General features: G+C 48.3%; 1 protein-coding gene across 3 annotated transcripts in view; it reads left to right on the top strand.

Annotated features, from left to right (window-relative positions):
• Nucleotides 1-27,579, top strand: part of TTC28 (tetratricopeptide repeat domain 28) — a 173,289-nt gene that overhangs the window by 88,102 nt on the left and 57,608 nt on the right. For all 3 annotated transcript variants that reach the window (XM_074607074.1, XM_074607073.1, XM_074607075.1), the window contains 3 exons: nt 11,655-11,802; nt 14,550-14,822; nt 15,868-15,998. In XM_074607074.1, coding sequence (XP_074463175.1) covers nt 11,655-11,802; nt 14,550-14,822; nt 15,868-15,998 — 552 coding nt within the window. The remainder of the gene's footprint in view (nt 1-11,654; nt 11,803-14,549; nt 14,823-15,867; nt 15,999-27,579) is intronic.

The following is a 27,579-nucleotide window of genomic DNA, read 5'->3' as shown; positions in this document are numbered from 1 at the left end:
TTGCCCTGGGCAAAGAGCTCGGGCATGGTGGTTATTAGAGAGCGTGCAGCCTTGTAAATTCAGGTATGTTCTGTAATAAAATGTTCTCTCCTGCCCACCCCCGTTATTTGAATTACATACAGTCATAGCTTGAAGGTACGAGATGTTGGAGTAAGGATTTGCAGGTGATGCTGCCTAGGGCAGCTTTCTGTCCATGGAGGAGAAGCCGGGAGTGCCTCTGCGCTGAAAAGCTCTTTTGTCCTCCCCGGAGGAAATCTTCCTCCTACACTCTTGTTACTTTTTGCTGATGGTTTTGGGTTTACAATAGATACACATTCAAGAAATAGGGATAATAAGGAATTTGGGAAGCAAGGCACTTTCGTGGGACAGAAACAAATCCAGTGAGTTGAACAGCAAAGCTGGAAGTGCAGCCAGTGCCCTCGCTGTTCTCCTTGCCTGTAGGAACAGATGCCGCTATAACTGCGGTTGCAATTTCAGGTGTTAGTCTCTGTGTGAGGAGTACCAGAAGGCAGATTACATTGTTTTCGGGTAGTCCAGTGCAGGCAGGTGACGTTTCGTGGTCCTAGAGCACAGACCCGTCTCAGAGTTGTGAAGCTGAGCACTGGGATGGGCGCTCCTACTGCTCCGTGCCGTCCCTTCTCCGAAGCACAAGTGGATCAGGCCGGCAGGTTATTCCTTTCGTGGCTGTCATAAGCAGCAGTACGAAACCTCTGGGGATCGCAGTGAAAACAAACTCTTCATGCTGGTTCCCACTGTGTCAGGTCGGTGCTGACGTGGGGGAGAAGGAATAATCCACAGTCCCTTAGCCGTGCTGCCCTCAGTATCGCTCCTCTGTATGATGGATTTTACCGTGTATTAGAGCATGAAAATTGCTATTTTTGGACTTACCTGTTGCAGCCCCACTGAAGAATGACACCTATTCTGGAGTCAGTCCAAATACTGTTCTAACAACAAAACAGAGAAGTGGTAGGGCAACTAAAATAAAGCAGATGTTTAGCAGGGAAATAATTTACAATTGGCCAGTTTGATGGTGCCTCTTGACCCTTCCAGGGCTGTTCAATAAAAACTAGCAGTTTCCATAGCAACTACTAAATTACTTGGTGCTTGAGAGATCTGTGATAAAGGAGGCGAGTCATTATAAGGAAACACGGTGTTGCTGTTTCTCCCCTTTGCATTACAAGAGTAATGATCTGGCAAAACTTGCTAAATGTGACGCCCCTTCTGAAGAATTTTTCCCACGTTCACCTTGGCCAAAGAGATTTATATATTTAGTACTTTTGCAAATTTGATTTTTCCCCTTTCCCCCATCATCAGCTTTGTCCTTCTTGGCAGGCGGCGCTGACTGAGCGCGGACGGGGGGACTGTGAGCCAGGAGGCAGGAGCCCGTGGCTGCAGGAGGTGTGTGCTGGGCTTCTCTGTCACAATCCTCGGAGCTTGAGGGTCTTCTCTGAGGGGCGCGGACCAGCTCCATCCTGCAGGGTACACCACAGCCACCTGGGCGTGCGTATGTTACAAGCCACCGTTATCCAGCCCCTTTACTACTATGTATTTTGTCTGTTGTCTTCTATTTTGACAGCTCTTAGAGATCGTACTGTTAAGATTTTATTTTCTTCTTCGCTTATTTCTATTCTGAGATAAGGGTGCAGCTCAAGAGCAGGGCAGTCTTTAGCATGGCCCCATGGAGATGTATTCTAGGGAAATGGCTCAGGGCTCGTTTGCCACAAAGCCCACTGTAATTCTGGAGGCTCTCAAGGTGTGTTCCAGCACGCTTGCACCTCTACGAATATTTGGATGTAGGCAGAGCTGTTGTTTCAGTGAAATGTGTCTCATATGTTGGGAAAACCGTCTGTGTTAAAATCCTGAAATGCCTGTTTAAAATACTGTAATGCACTAGTTCTTCTGACATTTGGATTGCTGTGTACATTTGATGCTGATCAAGGTTTATCTGACTTTTAGCAGTTATGGAGTTTTTGAGTCATTTGGATAAAATACGCAAAATGATTAAGGTAGGAGACCTGATTCTCTAAACCTCTCCCTCCCTCCCTTTTTATATGAACGTAGAACTGTGACGGCTTTAACGAAATCTCAGAGGATTTCTGCTGATTCTTTTCACATTACTGTTGACTGCTACACCTAATATCCATCCACCTCTCTCTTAGCAATCCTGAAGCAAATACTTCCAGGTGAAAATGAGGAGCAAACTTGTCGGATGACCCCAGAAGTCCCCTGTGCTCCTTCAGTGATTGCTCGGAGCCTGTAACTTGGCAGCAGGTTGGAAGGAGTCGGCGTGAGACGCTCTGGGGATGTCAGTGAAGGCGCACATTGCAGAAACACTGAGCTGTCGCCTCTGCTTCCCATCTGATTCGGGTTTCCAGATGGGATGCTTCAGGAAGATCACATTTGATTTCCCAGTGTTTAAGCCACAAAGTTGTGCTGTTGAAACCATAAGCGGATGGCAGCATATGTAATTAGTAATCTTAATTTTCCCAACTTTAACAGATCGTCTCTTACGTGTCTGAGCTGAGTTTGTAAGGTGGTTGGCAGATCACGGATCACCGTGCTAGGTGAGGTGGCCAGACTCAGCCACGCAGCTGAGAGGAGGGAAGGCTGAGCTGCTGCGTTAGTTTGTGCAGGTGGTTCAATATCCTGAACTAATTTTGAGCCCTGCCCTTTTGTGAATCCCATTTTATCTCAGTGTACTTCAGTGAGGACAACTGTGTGCATTTCCAATGCTAAATGCTTTCCAGAAAGGCAGGAATCAAACAGCAGCTGAAAACAGGCCGATGTACCACAGATAGTAGAGGAGCACACGGCATGGAGGGATTTTGCAGCCAGAGAGTGAAGCCAAGAGGGGTCTAGTCTTCTGGGCAGAGGAAGAGTACCTAGATTTGGAGAAAACCGAAAGCATGGAGGTAGTTTTGAGAGACCGAACTGTCGGGACCCACCTGCCAGGGGGAGCAGGACATGTCGTGCTGGGGAGTGGGGATGCAGAAGGACGCTGGTAGCAGAGTGGTTGGCTGTGGTCTTGGGTAAGAAGGTCTGTTGATGGCTTCCATCAAGGCAGCCTGAGCAGTGTCTCAAGGGTGACAAGGATTGTAATGAATTTGTCTCTCTCCTGGTAATTTAGGTGTCATTGCTTAGGAAGCGGTCACCTGCAGGGTGTCTGACGTCTGCGTACTGTGGGGCTGAAAGGAGGCTTTGCTGTCAGATGCATTCCAGTATTTTCATAGAGTGACAGAATTATAGAATGGTTAGAGGTGGAAGGGATCTTAAAGACCATCTGGTTCCAACCCCCCTGCCCTGGGCAGGGACACCTCCCACCAGCCCAGGTTGCTCCGAGCCCCGTCCAACCTGGCCTTGAACCCCTCCAGGGATGGGGCAGCCACAGCTTCTCTGGGCAACCTGGGCCAGGGGCTCACCGCCCTCACCGCAGAGAATTTCTTCCTGAGATCTCATCTGTATCTCCCCTCTTCCAGTTTAAAACTGTTACCCCTCGGCCTATCACTACGTTCCTGATAGAGGGTCCCTCCCCAGCTTTCCTGCAGGCCCATGGCAGTGCCGCTGGAGCGCTGCCCTGTGGTTTGGGTGCTGCTGGCGCTGGGTGCTCCCTCAGCCAGAGACCCAGCTGGTGACCGTGCTGCACCTCAGCTGGATGTGCAGATGTGCCCTTAATGTTGTCTGCTGGAGTTGCTGGCCTAGAAAGAACAGAGTAATGCTGACAACAACCACCATACCGTTATTTATTCTTATGTCCAGATGTCAGGATTTTGGTCCCCTTCAATAGTCTCACTGCAAGATGGCAATTACGAATCACTGCACGATGGTAGGCTAATCAAGAGTCGGGCAGCTGGGAAGAGACCTGTTTGAACTGTGAGTGCAGATCACCGATGTCGGACTCTCCGTCCAGTCTGCGAGCGCTGCGCTGGCTGACGTGGGTCTTTGAAATATCCCCCGCTGGATTTGTTGTGAGTGCCAAGCCTCATGACTGTGGGCTGACCAGATGCTTTAATGTCTCGTTTCGGGATTTTATTGTGGGTTTTCAGTGTGATCCACCTAAACTCGCGCGGCCTGCCAGCGTGCAAAATGGAGCATTGCTGAAGGGGGGGGCAGTCATTTGAGCTGCTGCTCAGATGAGTAATTCAAGTGAGACAATGAAACTCTGTGCTGGAACACTCAAGCTGAATAGCAAAAAGAGTTCTTGTGGTGGATGTCTTCCAGTTTAGGACATGATTTTTATTATTCCCTCTTTCCCCTTTGTACTGCTTTTTTCATTTGTTTTTGCTTTTAACGGTCTAAGAACAAATAGTAGCATGTGTTTGTATATTCCTGAGCTGCGCAAAGGTTCTCAACACTTTCAGCATTGTTAGAATTGGGAGAATTGTGTGCAGATGTACGCTGTCAGTGTACAAACATATCAAACACTAATACAATTTAAATCATGGTACAGTGCTGAAACTAAACAAAGCACTAGGTAATATGGTGTTAAAAACAATCCTTACGCTGCCCCAGAATTCACTGAGAAACAGCCTACAGGTGTCATTGAATCCATTTATTTTTTTCAGTAATTCTGTGTCTGTTCGATCTCCAATAGTATCTTACCAACATCAGTGTTACTTCTGAGCAGAGTGAAAGGTGGCTTATCTTTTCTTCTGCAATTTCTAAACCAAGTTGTTTAGCCAGAAATTGGGCAAAACTTTGTCCCTGTTGACTTGCAGAGGAATTCTAGAAGATGCTGTACTTGCACCTGTGCTGCCAGCGTTAAACACCAGGGGCTGGTCGTGCTTCCCCTGTGCTCTACTGGGGCATCCGCAGAACGGGCTGTTACTTGTCTTGAGCTCTTGTCTCCACTCGTGGCGAGTTCTTGCTATTAAATAAGGCTTAAGAGTTGTAGCTGATAAAGGCAGGAAGATGGGCTGTTACCACGCGCGGTTAGGAAAGGTGAGGGGTCCCCTCTGAAGAGGGCGTCTAAGTTGTCTAGAGCGAGCCCAGAGTGGGCAAGAGCGGAGCGGCAGCAGTAAGTGTGTGCGAAGCGGGGCTGCTAACGTCTGCGCTGGCCAAACCAGCTGAGCCAGGATTTGGCTCTTTATTACTGACAATTGCATTTAATTACAGGTGGACAAATGATCTGCGCACGGTCTCACGCTGGAGGTAGTAGAAGCACAATTAATGAGAATAATTAAATGCTCTTTGGATAAAACAAGGCATGATCTTCTACATCTCCCACCTTGTACAGGCTCAGTGGGGCTTAGAGGAAATTTCCATTTCTCGGTAGTGTAGTTCCTGTAAGAGACACCTTGGAAACGGGTAGAAGATAGAGAAGCTACGCAGCAGCGACAGCAAATTTGTCACGTCTGTGCTTGTTCTTCAGGACAGACTCACCGTAGTGGTTCAGGTGCCAGCTGAGCGTACAGACGCTGAAGGAAAGTTGCTATCTAGGATGCAGCCTTAACTTTGTGAAAGCGGGAGTTCGATTCCTGTGGACGGCAAGCAGTATTTATGCGTGTGCTGCATGTGTTCTGAATTAAAGCGCATTCTTCCCTCTCCTCACATTCCTGAAACCCCACAGCAGAGATTTGTCCTGTATTTTTCTCTAAAATTTGGCTGTAAAGCAGTTACAAGAGGAGAGGAAAGATTCAACCTGGTGCTTGGCCCCAAGAAACCGTAGCGGCTGTTCCCACATTTTCCTCCTCGTTCGTCACCGGTGTCGCATCCGTCGGCCGGTGGCCTGGCTCGCCTGGGTGGCACCGAGGGACCTGGTGGTGGGTGCCGAGCAGCCCCATGCCGGACACTGGGTCCGTCTGTCCAGGAGGGGTTCTGCAGGCTCAGGACAGGCCGATTAAATGCATCCTAGATTGTTTGTGCTATTTTTGGCATCATCTCCCGATCTGGCGAACCGAGGCAGCGTTGTGGAAAAAAGCATTTTCTATGTGTTTGCCTTTCCTGTCCAGATAGCTGGTTGTCCAGGGTCTGAAGCCGACGTGAATATAAAGGTGTTTTGAATTTCCTCCCCTGTGTACAATGGGAGCCTTTGTCTAAGGCTGAGCCTTTTTTTTTCAAATTTTCCATGTTTGTTTGACAGTAATTTTCTGCTCCAAGTTCTTCTGATGCCGTTCCAGTTTCGTTCTTCTGTCTCCATTATCCAGTTACAAATCAGCCAGCAATTCATTATGTAAATGAGTCTCTGAGCGTGAAGTTTGATGACAGAATTATCGGATGAGCCCGAGCAAGGCGGCGTGGGCGCAGAAAGGCGACGCGGTGTTGCTGGGTACGATGGCGGAGGGACCACCTGCAGAACAGGGGCTGTGCAGAGGAGGCTCAGGTGGAGGCGCGGGAGCCCCTGGGTGTCCAGGGAGGCAGGGGGGTGCCGGGCCCTCCGTGGATGTTGATCCCGAAGGCAGGATAGTCTTTGTCGCTGTATTCCTTGTGGGCAGGCTGTGGCCAGCAGGGTCTCTGTCGGAGCGCTCGGGGGGATCAGCCCTGCACGTGTCGTCTGCTGCGTGTAAAACTCTACCTTACGTCAGAGAGAAAGGCAGGGCTCCCGGTTTCGTGCTTGGCTCTCTCGGCGTGTCCTCAGGCAGCCGGGTGACACTCTCACAGGGCTCCTACGTGCCAGTTAATCCCCCAGTTCGAGCTGTTTTAAAATATTTATAAACAGCATATCATCCTGCCCAGTAAAGAGTGTACTGTGGGCTACTGTTAGGAAAATGCTTGTACCCTGGTGCTAAATCATATTCCAGAACTATGCTTCGGCTCCAAGCTCATGCGTCAGACTTAGAAGAGCCCGTGGCGAGACGGGACTGAGCTCCTGCGGCGGCTGCTTCCCTCTCGCTCTTGCAAGCGTTGCACGTGAGATGCGCTGAGGATCTCAACAGTTTATTGGCATGGATTCTACGGGGGAAAATGGTATGAGCCAGAGAGTTGTACCAGAGCCTCCTACAGATGCTAGCACAGCATGAGTATTTACCTAGATCCCCCGTCCAAAAAGTTAGAGTATATTTTAATACTTACCTGGTAAGAAATGCATTGAGTTGTCTTGGGCTTCCTTTATGGGGCTTGTTTTTATTTAGCAAAATCCTGGGAAATGTAGAGGTTCCATTCATATTCATAAAAGCTGTTTCTTTGTACTGTGATTTTATCTGCGTTGCATGTTTTGTATTAATTATAAACCAATTACTATTGCTCTGCCTGAAACAGTTCTTGCATATTGATATTAGAAAGGTTAATAAAAAATTCAGACCCCCTCTTAATATTGGCTGTTTCAATGATGGCATTTACGTTCTAATCCTGTTTCAGATTGCATGTGGAAATCTAATATTCAGGGTCTAGACAGTTATCTAGATGGGATCTCAGATGATGAGGATCAAAAAACTAAGAAGCACGTTCACACGTGCATTGCCCGGACACTGCAGCAGTCACTCCCGCGGCAACTCCTAGTAGGACAGATAGAAATTCTCCTTGTGCATTAAAAGGGCTGTAATAAGCGCAGATGAAAAATACTAACCTGCATAGAAACTGCACTGGTCAATAAATTGAGTAGAACAAATAGGACTTGTGCTTGGAATCGTAGAGAGAGCTTAAGCTTGGTTAGGCAGACATTGACTTTGCTGCAGCCCAGCTGGCAGCTGCCTCCATAAAACCAGAGTGTCCCATTAGGAAGGTCTTTGTGTTCTTCTCTTGTTCATACAATTTGTCTAAAATTAAGTTGAGGGTACTGGATGAGGTGGGAACCCTGTTACCTTTTGGATGGGTGCTGTGCAGCGCAGCCTCAGGTCGCTGGCGTCCTGTCCTTGGGCATGCTGTGGGAGCAGCCTCTGTTACAGCGGCAGTTCTCTGCACGGCTTTGAAGTCTCAAATGTCAAATATATTTTGCAAGTTAATTAATTAGAGTAATTAACTTTTGCTTCCAGAACATCAACAGTGCTTTCAATGGCATTGTGGATAAAAAGCACTAATTATTGCCTGTCCTCCTTCCCGGGCCATTTCCGCGTGGCTGTATGGGATCTCTGAACTGGCTGAAGTGAGGGTAGTTGTCCAGTGGGCTAAAGGATGACCGTGTGAGCCTGCAGTACCATCTGATTTCCCAGAACTAAAGCTCCACAGGCGCGTGGGATTACTCGCCAACAACCCCTCTAATATCGTATCCGTGACTTGATAAGATTGGCTGGTTGGTGAAGCTGCCTTTTACCTTTTATAGTCCTCTTTCCTTCCCAAAAGGCTGCGGCTGGTAGTGCTGTATCCCCGTTCTTGCTGCGGGGGCCGTCGGTAGATGCGCTGTGCAACGTTGGGTGGGCTCTGGCTGGGGGGCTGGGTGCCGGAGCTGTTAACCTGTGGCACGTGAGTGAATCTGGAGATGGGGACAGCAGAGCGTGTGCTCCATCATGCCAGCGTGAGGAGAAAAGAGTTCCCGTTGAGGGAGATGCGTCTGGTGCCAAATTCCAGCTGAGAGCCGGACTTTCTTTTTGCACGGTGCCTTGTTCCTGGAAAGTACGATGCAGAGATTGAAAAAATGAAAAAGATTGTTCCAGCGCTTTGTTGTAACATTGAGGATGCAAAGAGCCACAGGTTAGAAGACGCCTGCTGTTCCTTTGTCCTGTCTCCAGCAAAACATCGTTCTCTCCTTGATTTAATCTTTTTTTAAAGGAATAAATAGTTTTTTCTTACCTGGGGTCACTGGAAAATTAATGTCATTTTTACTGTAGAGTGAGTACTTGTCTATCTTCACATAGTGCAATTAAAAATGTAAAGTTCGCAGAGGCGTGGGAAGAGTCTGTCTGTGTCGGGGCTGGGAAGCGGCTCCTTGTCTCATTTCTTCAGCTGCAGCTGCTGGCTCCCTGCCTTTCCTTTTCCTCTCCTCTTCCAAAGGGTGATTCTCACCATTTCCTCTTTGCAGATCTTTTCCCTTGATACGGTGTCTTCATTCCAATGCTAAACTAACTTGTGACTGCCTCTTGGGGAGGAAATAGGTGATGTGAATGCTTTTTATTTATTTTGTTAAAGGCCTCTGGGGTACACAGTGTGTGCAGAGCGTTCTGTATAAGCTGGAAACTGGAGGAGAAAGGAAGGAAGGGGTTTTTGCAGGAGAAAAATTGGCCAAAATCTTCCTTGCGGTTATGATTAATAGGTTTTTCTTTTGGGCTCTGAATGGTGTGTTTGTATTCAAATTAAGTGGTTTCCAGGGGGGACTTCCAGGAATAGATGCGAGGAAGGGATGCAGCCGCTTTCCAGAAAGGACGTTGAAATGCCCGGTGCTGCATTGTGTCCTCGTTGCAAATCTCATCCCCGTCGTCTTCTCTCCTCTTGTCTGGAGCTTGTGGTGTCTCCTCTGTGTGCGGAGCTCGGAGGATGAGGACTTTTCGCGGTGTTTGGGCTGTGCTCAGTGCTTCACAAAGGTGATGGGGCTGGATGGGCAGGTGCTAGAAACCAGTGTCCCCACTGCAGCCACTGGTGCATCCCAGCATGGCAGGGCCCTTCTCTTGTGGTGTGAGGCTGGTGGAGTTCCCGGGCAGGCCGTGGTGAGCAGAACAGGCCTCTTACTCCTCTGCAAACAAAGTGCTCGGAGACTCATGGCCAGGCTTTTCATTTCTTTTTTCTTTTTTTTCTTTTCCCCCCTTTTGTGACGTTGCACCCATGGTGTGTTTTCTCCCGCTGGGAACTGATGTTCCCTTGGATTTCTGTACAGGAACTGCAAGTAGGGCAGAGGCTTCCCCTGTGTTTTGTTCAGTTTGCCTTTTCTTCGTTTTCCTCACAGGGACTATTTTCCTTCACGGGACAGATGAAAGCTAGTTGTTGCCGTACCTTTAGTTGAAGAGTATGTTGCCTGTTGTCCTACAGCCCTTGTGTGTGTGGGATGGGACGTGAGAGAGGATTACGCCACGTGGCACCTTCTGAACCTTGGAGACCAGAAGCTGTAGTGTTCCTGTCTTCTGTAGGCTGTGGGAGGCTTCCCTGCGCTGCCTGTAGCATCCGCCTCCCTCCTGCTCTTCCTTGAAACCCTGCGTAGAAGTGAATTTTGGGTTTCTGGGACTTTCTGCAATGGTGAAGATGCTGCATCTTCCCTGATGTGCCATCTGTCCTGGTAGTATGGGTTCCGAGAGAGGAGGTGGCCGGCTTCTACCTTCCTGTAAAGCATGAGGTGCTGGAGACGCCTACACGTGCCATGGAGTTCCCTTGTTGGCTGCTGCGTATTTGTGCCCTCATCCTTGGTAATTGAATCAGGCAGGCACATTTGTCCTCGACCAGCCGTGTTGCCTGGAAAGGTCCCCATCAGAGACACGCTGTGTCAAACTGCCTCTGTCATCGGGTGGTAAAGAAAGTAATTAAATGATAATTCCAGGGAAAAAAAGGACTTAGAAGTGCACGCCATGATCTAGGTGACAGCTCGCTCGCTGCTGGGAGGACTCGTACTTGATGGCCTCTGCACGTTGTTAGTTCTTAGTATTTCCTTTGATTTAAAGCTTCATGCTAGTAATCTAATTAACATTGAATTGGGTTTCCAGTACAGTAGCTTGTTTGGTTCAATAAGAACACATTTGGACTAAAGGTTAATGAAAAGAATTCTGCTTTCATTGAATTCATTAAAAGTGGTTCTACAATCAAGGCTTACTAATGGAAAAGAGATTAAATATTCATGTCTATAAATTTCTCATGTCATTTCTGATTTTCCTTAATCTCTGCGTCCCCGGATTGGATTCCAAAAGTGTTTGAAAGCTCTAATGAAATACCAGTTTGGATATTAATTGGAGATTTATCCTGTTTAAGTAAAAAGCTTCCACAGGTGTGTATTTAATGTATCTTGAGTGCAGGTTTCTATTACAGATGGATAGAAATAGTGATGAGGTCTTATCCTTTAAAGCAATACTAGAAGCCAATCTCAAGGAGCAGTATTAGGTTCTTAAAGCACTTCTGAAGAAATGCAAATAATATTTTACCTTCTGTTCTGACAGCTTTATTTGTGGTATTGAAATAGCTTTGAATGAACCAAAACTGCAGCAAAGTTTGCATCAGAAGGGTGTTAGCTGGACATAAGATAAAACCTGAATAACGGGCATGAAAGGTGCTTAAAGATTCGAGACTTTTGTAACATGGTGTCCGCGTGTCTGTGCTACAGATATCCCTGAGTACTTTGAGTAAATGTTGGATTGTGGATTCTCTGGTCTCTTACCCGGTAACTCTTTCATTGCATCTTGAGTTTTCAGTGCATTTTGGTCTCTTCCAGTACTAGTGTTTGTGTTGGACTCATTGGCAAGAACTGCAGAGAAAGGAAATAATTTATTTGTGTGCAGCGTGAGCCAAGAGAACAGAAATGGAGGTCTTGAGAAATAAGTATTTGGTTATAAGTAGATAAGAGTAAGTAATTGGCCAAGTCCAAGGGGAAAGCTTTGGCTTAATAGTAGTTACTATCCCTGGTCTCCAGAGCGGTTCAGAGACCTTGCAAAGGATGAGAAAGTCATGTCACCGAGGGGATAAGTGACTGGGTGGCAGTCACACACCAGGCTGTGGTGTTGGATTTTTCTGATTATAGCCAGTGGCCAAAGGCGGCAGAATGTAATCACATAGCCCAGCGTCCACCGGCACGAGGTTACGGGCAGGTTTGTTCTTTGTGACTTTTACCAATAAAGTAATTGGTGTTTCTTCTTCTTCCCTTGGCTTTTCAGGCATACTTCCGACAGGGTGTGGCCCTTCAGTATCTTGGACGCCATGCAGATGCACTGGCAGCGTTTGCGTCAGGACTGGCTCAAGATCCCAAGAGTCTTCAGCTTCTGGTTGGCATGGTCGAGGCCGCCATGAAATCTCCCATGCGAGGTAAGCACCAGGAGGTTTGCTCAAGGGTGGTGATCTGCTGCTGAGGGGGTAGTGTCAGTCCGTGGGTTGCTCTGCCACCATCTGAGAAGGGGAGAACCTGGGGATTTGACTTCTCCGCTGAGTCAGCGGGTGCTGAGAAGGGAGCCTGAAGTAGGAGGAGGAGGGAAAAGAAATTCTGGTTCAGTGGGACAGCGAGATGGTGATAGCCAGCTGGAGAGGCACTGGAGATGAGTCGGACTAGTGTTGTGCGGCAGTTCCAATGACATCCTTGCTCGTTTGTCTCTTGTCTGTTATAAGTGCAGAGGGGTGTGCACTGCTGTGGCCCCAGCTTTAGTATTACTTGGAGCAGCTTCCCACGATGCTCTGGTGCTTGGCCATTTGGGAATAGGGAGTCTTAAATGCCCCTGGGCCAGTGTTTGCCCAGAAGAGCACATCAGCAGTTTTTCCGTGGTACTAATGTCTCTCAAAACACAGCATTCCAGAAGGCAAAAAGGCTGCTCTGCTAATTCACTTATATTCAGGAAGAGTGTTGAAATCACACGGACCTTGAAGCTGCATTAGCTGTATGGCATTTTGCCTCTCTCTCCTAATATCCCCATTTCCAGGATTTTCCTCTCTAGAGGAAGGAGGTAGTCTCCTCTTTGCTCTCTTTCTCTGGGCTCTGTTTCTCTTGCAAGCTTTGTGTTGCAATGTCCTAATGGTATTTCCCGGGAGGGAAGATGGCAGTTCTCATCCTCAGCAGATGCTGCTGGGGGCCCCAGGGCTTGGGGGCCAAGAAGCGCTGAAATGAAAAAATATCCCCGTTGATGTTTCCTTTTTTACAGTGCCTTTCTCCATCCTCTAAAATGAATTCATCTGGAAGTTTCTGTCCTATATAGCAGTTACCTTGTGAAGCTAATTTAATTTGACACCCAAAGGTACTGTGGCTGCTGCTGAGCAGGAATGATGATGCGATATTTCTATGGGAGCATCCCCAAATTTGGCTGGATGATCTCGCTGCTGTATTGTGCTGCAGCTGTGTGTTTACACTGCTGCTCCCTGCTGTGCTTCTCAGTGATGCTGCTTCCCAGTTGTTATCCTCCCACTGGCTGGTTTGGCAGATTTTAGATTAGCCTTGCTTATAAAGTACTAGTTTTACTTTGAGAGCGTGTATCTGCTGTACTACTGTACTAAGTATCCAGGATGTTGGTCCCACTGTGCTAGGCACTCTGCAAGCACTTCACCAGTTGCCATGTGGTGTTCTGGTCCCCTTTCCAAAAGCTTGATGTCTAGGAGAGACAGAAGATCTCTCCGGCTACTGTCTTTGGTGTAAAACCAGTCCCTTGTGACTTGATCCCACCAGGATAAGAGTTTGTTTGAAGCTATGGATAGGCTGGTGTGAGGGGTAGCTTCCAGGATACTTGCATTCAGAGAAAGGAGAGGAGCAACCGGAAAGGCAAAAGGGCTGTGAGTGTCAGCGGTGTGCTGAAGGGTATTGAAAGCAGACACTGAGGGGTTCGGGGGGTCCGCAGAGATGAAGGTGAAACTCCCCCAGTAACTGAATCACTGTTGCGTCTTTCACCCGGTTGTGGCTATTTTGTCCTTTATCATTTGCTGTTGTCCAACGGCAGTAATGAGCTCCATGTCTGCCTTTCTGTTACCATGCTGGTTCTGCCTTTCCTACTGGACTTCAGGGTTACCAGGAGCACTTCCCTTGGGTTTTCCTTTTTCTTCCTTTCTCCTTGTCTGTACCCCTCTCTCTCTCTCCCTGTGTTTGCCTGGATTACCTGGCTAGGAATGTAAGTAAGCTCCTTAAGGCAGGAACTGAGTATGTACCTGCTCTTGCAGTGATAAGCTTAAGTGGTGGCATGTCACAGTGACTATTTCTGTTCTCTTACGTCTGCATTTAATCCTAGATCTAATTGGATGTCAGTAACTGGCATCGCATTCACACTGTTCGTATCTTCAGGGAAGTGTTAAAATTCTCTTTTGTCGTTGTTTATACACTTGGTGATTGTAGAGAGACAGAAATGATGAAAACAGGGAGCAGGTGGTTTTCTGAGGTTGCCGTGGAAGTGTTGATTCAGGTGGGAGCATCTAATCAAGAAACACCCCTTGGCCAGCAAGTTCTGGAGTCCGGTTATATTGATGTCCTTAATGAAGCATGCAGCCAAGGTCTTTTATCATCTGAATGATGGATTCAATTAGACCAATTATAAGTAGTGTGGCAGGTCCAGTGCTGTCGTTTTGCAGGAGTATCTTCTGCAGAAGAAGGAGTAGCTTCTTTCTGCAGTTTCTGTCACCTCTCTTGGCGCACGTTCTGTGCTGTGGTATCTGGACAGGCACAGATTTTGGAGATGTTCAGCTGAAATTTGTGCTGAAGGAGCAGAAACTGCAGTGCTCTTATCCACTGCTGATGGCCCATTTCCAGTTTCCTACAAAACTCTGCAGGTGTTTTCAATATTCCTTCTGCTGTTAAGCCAGTCTTTGGAGCTCAGTATGAGCTCTGAATGCTTGTGCTGTCTTCCTGAAGGGCTTTCTGCAAGGAAAATGTCAGTTTGCTACTTGATCTGTCTTGATGTGCTAAATATTAGATGATGCATTTGAGCCCTGAGTTCCCATAATAACTCTTGGGTTGATTTAAGCAGTCTGGCCCTTAATTCGTGCATCACTTGATTACCAAAAAATGAAGATGAGTTGTGAAAGTGATTTCTGTATGCAAATAACGTGGTTTGTTGAGTAACTCTGCCTTCGTTTATGTATTTCAGAGTCCCTGGAGCCCACCTATCAACAACTGCAGAAGATGAAGCTGGACAAGAGCCCCTTTGTTGTGGTGTCGGTGATTGGCCAGGAACTTCTGACTGCGGGCCACCATGGGGCCTCTGTGGTGGTGCTGGAGGCTGCCCTGAAGATCGGCACCTGCAGCCTAAAGCTGCGGGGATCGGTGTTCTCCGCACTGAGCAGTGCGTACTGGTCCCTCGGGAATACGGAGAAAAGCACTGGATACATGCAGCAGGACTTGGACGTAGCCAAGACTTTAGGTAAGAGTTCTCATTTCACTCGCTTGAGTACTGGATTGGTACTGATGGGACAAATGAATGGCTGCGTCAGCATCTCTCTATAATGCTCAGCTTTCTATGGGATTTCACAAGCTGCTAAATCAAATCTGAAATTTCTGAAATGTGCAAACTACAGGCTTGTGCAGCCTTTTTACCCCTGTGTGTGAGGGTAAATGAGGTAAAAAATCATCAATGAATGTGCTAAGATTTTACCAGCTCCTCTAATTTTCTGGTGTCAGGTATGTGGGAACTGATCTTATCCCCTCTGTAGGCTTGGGCTCAAAACCTTAAATGAGTCTTAAACGAAGCAATCTGTTTTTTCAAGAATTACGTAGGAAAAGGCACTCAGTCTCAGCTTCTGAGGCAGTTGCCAGGGAAGGAACAAATCAGGAGTTAGACAATGGATGAACAAGAGGGTTTAAAAAACAAACAAATTGGAAAATCCCTCTTGCGTACGGTCTATCCTGCACAACACGGAGCTTTCAAGCTTTCAGGCTGCTGTAGGACAGGAGACGGTACGTGACCCAGAAAGGTGGGACCTTGCAGAGATGGAGAAGACAGTGACTGAGGGCCTTAGCCAGGAGAGTTCACTGGAAGTACAGGGACTGCTGTCTTGAGATCCGTAGCAGATGTGCCTTGTGGCTGGGCTGAGCTGAGCTGTGCTGCCGAACTGCTTTCAGGAGAGAGCTGGCATGCCCTTTGCTTGGTTTAAGCCTGGGTCATTGACTCGTTTTCACAAACAAATGGCTAATGTCAAGCAAGGAATAAACTCGGAAGAATGGGAAATTGCCAACTGTTAGGCCAAAGAAGAAATTAAAACAATTCTAAAAATAAAGTTGATGGTTATTCTAGAAGTTTCTGAAGGCCAGAAAAGAGGAGAGTTTGGGCTGTGTATTAAAGATGAGTTTGTTCTGCCGCTGGTTCTCACGCTGGAGCATCACTTGTCCAGTGAGTACCAGTCTTTCTGGTGGTCGCTTCCAGCAGCACCTTTGTTAGCTAACCTTTGTTTTGTTTGCATGTGACTCAGGTGACCAGACGGGAGAATGCCGAGCTCACGGGAATCTGGGCTCCGCATTCTTCTCCAAAGGAAATTACCGGGAGGCCCTTACTAACCACAGACATCAGCTGGTGCTCGCCATGAAACTCAAGGACAGAGAGGTAGGAAGCTTATTAAACAGACTGACTTGGGAGTCAGCACTGATGCGAACGTGTCGAGAAGCCTTGTCTGTCTGCACTGTTATTCTGAGGATTTGGGAGCTGTGTGATTTCTCTTCCCAGCCGGTCACTTGCGTTTTGTGAAGGAAATTGTTTGCACCAATAGATACGGTATGTGAAAGCGGCAGGATGCTTGGTTTGTCCTTTTGCCTCTAGTCTCCATGTGGCTCTGAGCACATTCTGCCTCTCTCTCCCTTCCCGTCCGTTTTGCCCACAGCGCGTAGGCTCTAGGGTGTGAGGGCAGAAGCCACTGCTGAGCAGGTGTCAATACAACGTCTCTGCGGTTGAGCCCTGGCTGTCATCAGCTCTTGTTTTCCCTGTGATAGCGGTGCTGCGGCTTCACTGTTAGCGTGCATCCTGTGTTGTGCCTTTCCCAGACAAGTAATGGATTAGCTCCCTGTCCCGAATGTTCACATAAAACGTGCTTTGTTTAAAAAGTAGTGAAAAAGTAAAAGAATCCCTGCAAACCTGAAAATATGATGTTGTGTAAAGTGTAGGGGTTGCTTGGACTGGATCTGATCTGCCCTGACCATTTACCGTGCAGCTCTCGAGGTGTTACGCTGGGCTCCCTGCCAGGCCAGGGAAGCGGGCTGCGTGGGCTGAAGAGTCCGTCCCAAGAGATTTCTACCAAAAGTTCACTGTAAGGACAGAATCGTAATTTTGGTGCAAGTTACAGATATAAAAGCTGTTCCCCCCCAGTGGATTCCCCTCTGCTGTAAGCGGGAAGGTGGAGGGCTTGTGGGTTGTGTGGCAGGTGGAGGCGGGTGTGAATTCATGTAAACGCAAGGAGTTTTGGGGAGATCTGAAAACTGGGGGAGATGCGTTTCCCACTGCTAAGTCATTGAAAAGATCCATTTGAATTAGCTAAGTGCTTTACCGAAGTGTTATTTCATAATTTAAATATCAAGTAAGCCTTGGAGAGGTGTGTCTTTCGGTAGGTTGTGGAAGGACTGTGACCGGGGGAGGGACCTGCTAGACATTTTCGTGATGATTTTACCAGCCGGAAAACTTCCTGAATCCTCCTGATTTCCTTGTTTCTGTTCATGCAGAGCAGAAAAGCTGCTAGTCATCATTGTTTTTACAGTTTTCTTGCTTAGGGGTCCCTGTTCCTGCGAAGAGGCCAATCTGTGTAGCTGCTCCTCCTCCGTGGTGTTTCTCGGCGGCAGCGGATGCCCCCGGCGCGGGGAGGCGGTTGAAGGAAGTAGCTGGAAAGCGGCTGGGCTGGTGGGAGCGCGGCAGCCGCGGCTGCTGCATTTCACTGACCTCGGGCTGCTGGTCTGAACAGATCCCAACGGTCAGTCTGGGAGGAATCCAGGGAATGAAGGCTACTCGGGATAGTTCTTGGTTTATGACACATCTGGGCACATAATTAACAGTTATTGACAACAAATGACTACTTGGTTTAGCAAGAAAGCTGAGCTTCTTGGATTTCCTGTAGGATGTAACCACAGGAAATTAATTTGGCGCTTTCTGATGACATCATCTTGACCACAGAGCTTCCTCTGAACAAAAAGCTGTTTTTCTTGGCCTCCTTTGCAGACATTTTTATAATGCAAATGTTATAAAGTTGCAGTAGTGCTGATGTGAATTCCACCAGAAGGGAATTTGGTGTGCGACTGTAATGAGGTAATTGTTTTACCTCCGACTGTACAGAGAATTGGCTTAGAAGGTAAAAAGTGCTCCTTTGTACAGGACACTGCTACCCGCGGAGGGAGCACGGGGTTTGAGGCTGCTGGAGCAAATGTTTGCGCCAGGAGCTGCTGCTGGATTGTGTCACCCATAAAGCAGTCGCAGAAGGTCTGGCTGTAGCGTTCAGATCTGTCCATCCCCCCCCAGCAAGCCTGGAGACGGGAAACTCTATCAGCTGAGTGGGGAATCGTATAAGCTGCTCGCATGGACTGAAGATTGTAAGTCTTTCTCTCCCCGGCACAGGGAGTCTGTGCAGCTCCTGTTACAAGCACCGTATCATACCGAGCACAGTCCGCAGTCACGATGCGGGGAAAAGTTCAGGCTGTTTTGTGATGCTTGTGCCCAGACGAAGAATGGAGCAGAAGTACCTGGGATCTGGCATCCCTCTAGCATCTCCAAGAGAGACCTTGGGGTATTGAGCATACACGAGTTTGTGGTCTGTGCGGACGAGTAAGAAGGCTGGTTCTGGGCAAGATGCCGTAATGGCATCATGAAGTAGGCATCTCCAGTGCCATTTTGATGCTTTCCATCACAGCTAGGTGATGGGTTGGATTTTTTTGACCAGCTGCAGTGGCTGGTCAAGAAATTCAGATGATCTAATTCTGTAAGATTGTTTCTGAAAGAATTAGCAGACTTAACAGTACAGTTGATCCAGGAAACTAGAACTCATAAGGGACTCGGTCTTTCTTTCCGTGTGTTGTTTGGTTCCTGTGGAGCTTTGCAGATGGTCACTGTGGTCAGTAGGGTACGATCCTAAAAATGATGACAACAGAAGGGAGGTGCTGTAGAAGAGGGGAAGGTAGGCAGGGCCATCTAGGACAGTTTTCTCTCTTCTGATGGAGGCGAGCGCGGGAGTTCAGGTAGAGATTGCTTAGGTGCAGTTAAAGGGGAAACGGCAGCACGGCTTGGTAGTCTGTCATTTCTCTGTGAAGATGAAGCAGAGCAGATTTTGGCGTGGGCTGATTTTGGCGTGGGCTGTGTTGGCCTGCTGCAGACCCTGGGAATGTACTCGAGAATCCCGATGAAGTTGGGATCCCGGGATTCAAGCTGCTGCTCTTCTTACAGCAGTGTCTCCTGTACTGGCTGAAGTGAAGCTGAAGTGGATATACCCATCCATGCTTCGGCCGTGCTGCCGCTGGCAGCGTGGGTGTCACTGAACGGTGTCTTTACAGCCCCAAGGTAGACAGCGTGAAGTTTGACTGTACCTCCCTAAGCGAGTGGGAGGCTGCGTGGCTCATGTGAGCACAGAGTGACCACAAGGACTGGTGGCTGAAGGACCGTAGCTCTGTGCACGTCTGTGCGTTCGGGAGCTCGTCTTTGTGCAGCTCCATTAGCACTAGCTCTGACTAAGACCCACCTAATTTGTGCACAGAGGTGGAAATGAAACACTCTTGCGCTGGTGGGGCTCCTCGGTACAGGTTGGTCTTTGCCTTTCCTGTTCGGAGCCAGCTGCAGGCTGTTAGAGTGCAATTGCTCCTGTCCTGAAATAACGGCGTGCTGTCATGTGCAGGGGTTAGTGCTTCTGAACAGGGACGAGAGATCCGCTCTCTAAGCTGACCTCGCCACGGCAGAGTGAAATGTTTTCTTGGTTTCTTTGCCGCTTGATGATGCGTGGGTAAAGAGTTACAGCCCTGTCCTATACCAGCAGTAGCCTCATGCTCTTGTGACATATTCCGTAATTTCTGTTACTAAAATGTCAGTGCACATCGTTGGTTAACGTGCTGAGGAAAATGCGTACCGAATGCTTGGGCTGCTGCTCTTTTTAACAGTTTTTACATGGTGCCCGTGAAAGGTCTGGGAGTTTTACAAAGAGAGGTTCCCTAAAGCAGCAGCCAAGGTGCTCGTGATGTGCCGGAGGAAGAGTGACGGACTGTGTTAAGAGGGAAGGCTGGGGTTACGGTGTTTCAGCTCATTGTCTTTTGCCCGGCACAGGAGCTGGCTCTGTGAGCATCAGCAGCTTCCAGTCTGTGAGTTTTTCCTCCAAGAGGACTAGGGCCTGCCATTACACTAGTACAGGATTGCTGATAGAAGAGTGATTTTTCTGCCAGCCATCGGAGTTACAATAGGGAGCTCACTTCTGCCAAGTCAAAACCGCTCAGGATTAAATATACAGGACAGGGCTCACCTGTGGCGATGTGGCTAAGTACTAATGAGCAAAGGTGTCTCCACTCAAAACAGGGAATAAATCAAACTGATGCTTTTGTAGAGAGAGGTGGCGGGGCAGAAGGTCGGATTCAGTAATTATTTAAAGTCCTGATAGAAGATAAACTCTAATGAATTCCTGTGTCTTCATATAAAAGACTTCTTATGTGTGATCAGGCTGGAGCAGGGTTACAAAGCAAGATTTCACTTAAAGGATCAAGTTAATCCTTCATATAATTCACTGAGTTGAACTTGACACTGAACATAAAATTTGCGTCCTGTGATCACCTCCCAGCAAAAATAGGTGGTGAGTTTAATCTCCTAGACTGCCTGTTGCCTGGTCACTGCAAGACATTCTTACATTTTAGGAGTGTACTACAGGTCATTCGTCTTTCAAGAAGCTAAGGATGCCAGGGAAGCCGTGCTCTTCAAATCATAAGCTGCAGAAGTTACAAGTTCCTTTTCCAAATTCGTTGGCCTGGTTCCCTAATGGTAGGCTTCAAGGTGTGGTGGCTGAATAGAATCATAGAAGAATCATAGAATCATAGAATTGTTGAGGTTGGAAGGGACCTTTAAGATCATCGAGTCCAACCTTTAGCCTACCCTGACAAGAACCACTTCTAAACCATGTCCCTAAGTGCCCCATCTACCCTTTTTTTAAACACCTCCAGGGATGGTGAATCCACCACCTCCCTGGGCAGCCTATTCCAATGTTTAATAACCCTTTCAGTGAAAAAATGTCTCCTAATATCTAATCTAAACCTCCCCTGACGTAACTTGAACCCGTTTCCCCTCGTCCTATCACTTGTCACCAGGGAGAAGAGGTCAGCCCCCATCTCTCTACAACCTCCTTTCAGGTAGTTGTAGAGGGTGATAAGGTCTCCCCTCAGCCTCCTCTTCTCCAGGCTAAACAACCCCAGCTCCCTCAGTCGTTCCTCATAAGGTTTGTCCTCCAGACCCCTCACCAGCTTTGTAGCCCTTCTCTGGACACGCTCCAACACCTCAATGTCCCTCTTGTAGCGAGGGGTCCAAAACTGAACGCAGTACTTGAGGTGGGGCCTCACCAGTGCTGGTCTTGGTCTTGGTCTGACCCTGTCTTTGCTGCAAGAAGGTGGGCAGGTGGTATCGAGGGTAGCCAGGTGTTGGCTCTCCTGCAGAGTTTTGGCTCATAGGGGTATGTCTGCGCCACTGCGAAGGTGGAAGGTGGACCAGGAGTTCGCTGCTCATGGCAAGAGCAGTTTGTGTCTTGCCTCTGCTGGGGTTTATAAGATACCTAGTGCATGTTAGTTGTGTTCCAGTACAAATCTATCCATTTTTAATAATGGAGATGCAGAATGTTATGTCTGTACTATATTTTTGAAGTAATTAGTTTTTTTTTGAACACCGGGTAATCTGACCTTCTGAAAGCCATCAGGTGACCCACGTAGCGTGTGTTAATGTCACATCACAAGCTGTGATTTAGACAAGGGTAATGCAAGGGGTGAGCTATGCCAGAGGGAAGACTGGAGTCAAAAAGTAAATGTGAAAGCTTTTGATGCCTGGAACATTAGCTTCCATGTCCCTGTTCCTCTTCATCTCTAGCTGCTCCGCGGGTGTGCAGAACTGTCTTGTGTTATAGATTCTGTAAGGCCAGAGTGACCAGATAGAGCTAACAGTGGGTGATGTCTCAGGATGGGCTGGAATGGCCCTTTTTGATGATCATTCGGAAGCAGCTGTGTTCCTTCCAAAGCATTTCATTTGGAGAAGTACTATTTGAGGGAGGGTTTTGAGGCTGTGAGTGCTGACAGGCAGAAATGGAAAGGGAAGGGAAAGCTGTGGAGCCCCTCCTTGGGTTCAGTGTCCAACCCCTCACACAGGCTGTGCTTGAATCCCGTCTCACGTAGGCCACCGATACCGCAGGGACTCCGTGGTGTAATAGCTCCCCTTTCTCCTGGGCCGTCAGACGCCTTCTATTACAGCCCCGTGTTCAGAAATAGCAGGGCAGTAAGGCAAAATCATAAACTAACCATAATAAAATTAATGCCTGTGTGAAAGTGCGTTGCCAGCGCTGAGCTTTTGGGAAGGACGACGTTGCCAGGAAGCCGCTGGGTGCTGGCAGCTCCCGTGTGCTGGCTGGCCGGCCCCTTTGGGGCTGAAGTGGGCCTTTCGTTAGAGATGCAGCATCCCTCCTCACTGGGTGGGAAGGAACAGAAGGCGCCGGGTGAGGATTGTTTGTGCCCCTGGACTCTCCCTGGGGCTGGGATGGAGATGCAGCTGAACAACTTCGAGTCTGTTCCCTGCTGCCCCTTTTCTCAGGGAGCGTGACTGCGGGACGGGCGGCTGGGACAGACTGACGGACTTCATGAGTGCCAGCTTGCCCCTGTGTTGACTCAGGATGCCTGACAGCTTGCGGCAATCATTCTTGGCCTGGTTTTGAAGGGATTTCCCCCCACCTCCCCTCTAGAAGCAGCTATTTCTGGAAGGAATAGATGCAGAACTAGGACTCAGTGCCCTCTTCTTACTGACCATTAGTTTCTGTGGCCACTGGCTGCTGCACTTGGGTGTCTCCATGAGCATCTGTGGCTCTGGGAGTTGTCTGCAGCAGGTGAGATGCTCAGTAACAAGACCGATGAACTAGATTTTACTCTCTCGAGATGGTTTTTTTTTTTTCTATTTTAAATGATTGCAAGTGTAAGGCAGAGTTCATGTTTGCAGCTTCAGCAGATTTTTTTCAGAAAGGTTGGCTGCTTGCAGGAAAAGGAGATGATGAAGATGATAATTAGGATTGGGTGGTTAAGTGGTAGAGAAGAAAGGTGCTTATTAAGCAGGCTTTCTTGGGTTTTCTGTGTCACCCTGCTCTTGCATATCTATGAAAGTTCTTGTGAGGTAGGGGAAATATCAGAATGCAGAAATTCTGATTATAAAGAGAAACCATGGGCTCGAAGCCCAGGAGACTTGAGAAGCCAGTTAGGTGCTACGCTTCCTGCTGCAGAGGGAGCATTGCCATGGAGCTGGCTGCAATGAGGGGCCTTTGCTGGCAGCAGAGGACTGTCAGGATGGAAGGTTGTCAGGGATAACGGCTGCTGTGCATCTCCGGAGCAGGAGCATTAGTGAAATATGATTGCTGCGACAGACATAATCACAGTCTGGATTCAGTTGGGAATTTGCAGATTCTGCAACTGTCTGAACATACTTTGTGTGCAGCTCAGCCGCTGGTGGTTATTTAGGTTTGCAATTCTAGTCGTTTTTCCCAGTCCCCTTTAAAGCGTGCCTGAGCCAGCAGTGAAGCTCCTACATTTTGTAAACTACAGCTACTTACTGTCAGGCTGTGCAAGTCAGAGATCAGATTTCACTTTCTTATTTCCAGAAGGAGATGCAGAAGGAAAGATAGATCACTCCTTCTACTGAAATCTGTAAATTCTGTAAAGCCAAGGTTTTCTACCCCTTCCTGAAGGGAAGGGGAAATGCTTTCCAGGTGTCCTTCCTGCTGTGCTTTGTCTGTACAAGCCACATCTTCAGTAAATAGCAAATCTGTAAGTATTTAGTCTTTCGCCTGAACTCCTTGTGTGCATTATGGTACAGGCAAAAGAATATTATTTTTCTTTTCCACATTCCTTGCCAGTCATTTTAGAAATACCTAATTCTGCTGAGTTAGGTAAGGAAAAAGACTGGAACACAGGCTGAGTTAGAAGTGGCACAACTGTCCTTCAGGAGCGACTCTGTCTTCATTGTTCCCCAGATACGACCTGTGGGGCCCTGCGGTGTGCTCTCAGCCTTGCCCGCAGTGCTCGGAGCTGCCCTGCTCGGGGATGGTTGCGCGAAAGCTGGGGGGCTGCTGGTCACCCTGGGCACTGTGACCTGAACGGCTCCATGGAAACATGTCGGGGTGGTGTCAGCTCCGGCTCGTGCTTGAGCAAGGCGTGCGTGCCCTGAGCTGAACTTCCTTCTGAATGAATGGCACGAGAGCTTGTTGGAAACGTGGGGTCTCTCCCTGGCTGCCTGCCCCGCACCCCGGAATGGTTTCTGTGTTTGGGCTGTGCTGGCAGCCACAGGGCTCCTGCCAGAGATGAAATTCCAACTGGTTGCACTTTGGTTGTGGGGGTCCCTGTGCTTGCAGTTGTGCTGTAGATTTGGCTGGAAGCGTGAACCTGTGCAACCCTTCCTCTCTGGAGAAACCATCATAGGGCATGTCAGTGTGGAGTGAGCTCATCGGAACATGTGCGGCTGATTAGTCGTGGGCCAGGTTCCCCTCCTGGTTACCTCCTCAGGCATCCAGAGTCCTTCCACAGCTGCGGAGACTTCCCCCAGGTTCACGCTGCTGCAGCCTGTCCTGTGATGATGCTGGAGGAGGTTCCAGAGCAATCACAGCTTTTCCTCACCGCGGTGCCGGTGCCTGACCTTGCTGCCGGGATGTGAGCAGCTGGCACGTTCTGGCACATGGCTGCGCTGTGCTGTGGCCTTGTGGAGTCAGTGGTGCTGCTCCACTGTCACCCAGCTCCATCGTTGGCAGTTTTCCCCGGAGCAGGCCAAGTCCTTCACGGAGAGTTGCTCTTCCAGCTATGAACAGATTCCTTGGTCCCATTGCAGGGACTGGAGCACCTCCCTGCTGAGGGAAGGCTGAGAGCCCTGGGGCTGTTCAGCTGGAGAAGAGCAGACTGAGAGGGGACATCATCAATGCTCAGCAATATCTAAAGGGTGGGGGTCAGGAGGACGGGGCCAGACTCTTCTCAGTGGTGCCCGGTGGCAGGACAAGGGGCAGCAGGCACAAACCTGAACATGGAAAATTCCATCTCAACACGAGGAAAAACTTCTTCACTGTGAGGGTTCATAACAGTGATCCTTTTCCATTGCATTCAAGTGGCTTTGAGGTGTTTTAAAAATATAATTTCTCATAGGGCCAACTTGGTCTCTTTCTCACTGAAAATCCTGAAGTGACCATCACCTGGTCACTTGCGTCCTCGTTTGTGCTTCATTATCATCAGTCTCGGACGGAGTGGTAAGAATCCAGTTCGGTCATTAACAGCGGGTTGCGGGAGCCCACAGCACTTTCTCTGCCCATGGCATTCGCGTGGGACTCGGCCGTGTGAAGAGGTGGTCTGTCCCTGGGCTGCCAGACTTCTCCGAAAGGAAAAATGTGAAAATCTTAGGACTGCCGTTATCTTGTTATGTTTGCAAACAGTCTGGAAAATGAGGACAGGATATAAATTCCTCACAAATGAGAACTGGAAGGAGTCTTCAGGCTAAAGTCTTCACGCTGTCATGGATGAAAACATTGACTTAAGATGTCAGAAACAGGCTGTGGAGGTGAAAGTAGTACTTGCTGCAGTAAGCAACAGAGCTTTGCAGAAAATGAGGAAAGAAGGTATTTGTTTCCCTGCGTTTCTATTTTCTGTCCCTTTTCCTCTTCTGTAGTGAAGCCACTGCTTCAAAATAATTTATTACGCAGTTGTCTGCCAGAAGTGGATTATCTACTGCCTGTAGCAACATGAACAGGAAAGACTAAGAGGAGAATATACCTTATTCCTTATAGCTTTATCGCACCTGACTGGGGTTCCAGAAGTAAGGAACAGGCCGAGGTGGGCTTTGCTAATTGATAATCTAGGTTAGTGGTGAATGCAGCCACTGCTGACAGAAGTGCAGGAATGACGAGTCCAGGGTGTGACCGCTGCTACTGTGTTAAACAGCAAATAGCTTTCGCTTCTTGAGCTTTTTCAAGAGAAGAGATTGGAACCAATTTGAGAGTTTTTGTTAAGGAATTAGTGTTTCTTTGTTACTGATAGCACAAGAACGTCGACTACAGCCCGTTGCATGAGCACCGTGCCTATGTACTGCAGAGATGGCAGCTTTGCTGGAGTGTCCTTCTGTTGTGTCAAAAAAACCCCGGTATCTTATCAAAAAGGTCAAGCAGGAAGAAGATAAAGGGGTGGCTCTGGTGCATCTGTGTTCATAAACATTTTTAGTGCATGGGTTTATCTCTGGACTCTTGTTTCTCCATTATGCCTTCTGTTTTTCTCTGGGGTTTTTTTAGGAGATCTTTTGAGTCCTGGAGGTACTTTCAAGAAATTGAAACAAGCTGGTTTTTGATTCAGCCTCTGCGTGCGAAACAGCTTTCCAAATCCCATGACACTTTACACAGGATTTACAAACAAGAGAATGGTTGATCAGCCTGCTAACCACTCAAGCAAAAGCCTGCTCCCAGTCTCTGCTCTCCAAAGAGGTGAGAGACCAGCGTCAGTTCCTAGGAACTCAGTGGAAAATTGCCCGCAGAAACCAGAAAGTGGTAAAAAGATCAGGCCCTCGCAGTTCATGGACTGGATACTTCCAGAAAGGAAGGGTCGCATTTCCTTTGAAAGTTGTTGTCTAATCTGAGCCCTTGCGTGAAGCCTAGCATCACAGAGCCTTCTTGCTGATCTCAAGCTGGTTTTAATATGTATTTTTATTATTACTGGGGGGAGGGAAGCTGCCAAGAGTCGTTCGCTGCCCAGTGTGCAGCTTCAGCCCTCGGTCTCCCTCCCAGTACTGTGCCGTCAGGAATGGGTAAGGCCCAGCTGCAGCGCTGGCTGGATTGGCACAAGTTTCCCGACTGGCAGCTGAAGTGGTGGAGGGGCCCAGCAGGATTTCCAGGATTTCCAGGGATTAACCAGAGGCTGAGCTGAAGGAGGAGGGGAGGCTCCACAGGGCACCCCAGCACATCTGCCCGATCATTACTATGTTGAGACTCACTATGGCTTGAGTCTTTTTTTGTTTTATAAGATACATGCCCTTTACACCAAAAGCAGTGTTGTCGTCTTCAGGACTCTGTAGGACCAAAGAGTTTTCTTGCTGTAGCAGGAGATCGGCACTAATACCTTTCCAGCTTTTTGAGGAGGTGTTTGCACATCCTGGTCCATGTCTTCCAGAATCACTCCTGATGTTGTACTAGACTTGAGGGTGGTCTCATTTATAGAACTGCAACCTCAATACTGGCCACTTGCTCGGAGGACCTGGCTGAGCATTTCGGGGTAGCAGAGGGGTGCTGAGTCCCTCTGCGGAGGGCTGTGGGGGGGGGTGGGGTGTGGAGCAGCCAGTGAGGAGTTAGGTGAGAGTGGGGCGGATTGGTTTTCCAGATTTCCTACAGGACAGAAGGTTTATTTTTACCCCTGCTGCCCTTGAAGTCTCAAGTTCTGCAGGTGTTGTGATTTCAGCTTGATGAGAACTTGTGAGAGATTTGACTCACTCTGCAGAATGTTTTCCTGGACGCTTCTTGCAGCATTGTTCAGTTCACTGAAGTTCAATCTTTGTCTGGCTCAGATGTTTGGCTCTGTTGGGCGTACGAAGTTACAGACATACACTTTCCAGTTCATATTGTTGCCATGTATACTTAAAGTTCAAACAGCTGATCTTTGAGGGGCCTCTGGTTAACCACCAGGACTCAGAAATCTACCCTGTGCTGTAAGTACACGTTGAAACCCTCACTGAATAAGCACGGTGCTATCCTTTGCCTCGTTGGCTTCAGCCTCTCGTTGCAGACGGTCCTTGCTTCATTAGGGATCCGGGGCAGACTCCCTCATGCCCCGGAGGAGGCTTGCATTCTTGGAGGAAGGCTGAGTACCAACTGCTTGGAAAACACTTGCCATATGAGCTCCTTTGAGGATTCTGGGTCTTCTAGGGCAGGAGTGCTGCATTACACCTGAGACTGAATTACCTGCACGGCTGAGGGGATGAGTTCAGTGAT

Source organism: Larus michahellis, chromosome 13 (assembly GCF_964199755.1).
Source record: "Larus michahellis chromosome 13, bLarMic1.1, whole genome shotgun sequence".
Lineage (NCBI taxonomy): Eukaryota > Metazoa > Chordata > Aves > Charadriiformes > Laridae > Larus > Larus michahellis.
The sequence above is the reverse complement of the archived record's forward strand: the minus strand, read 5'-3'. Positions and strand labels throughout refer to the sequence as shown.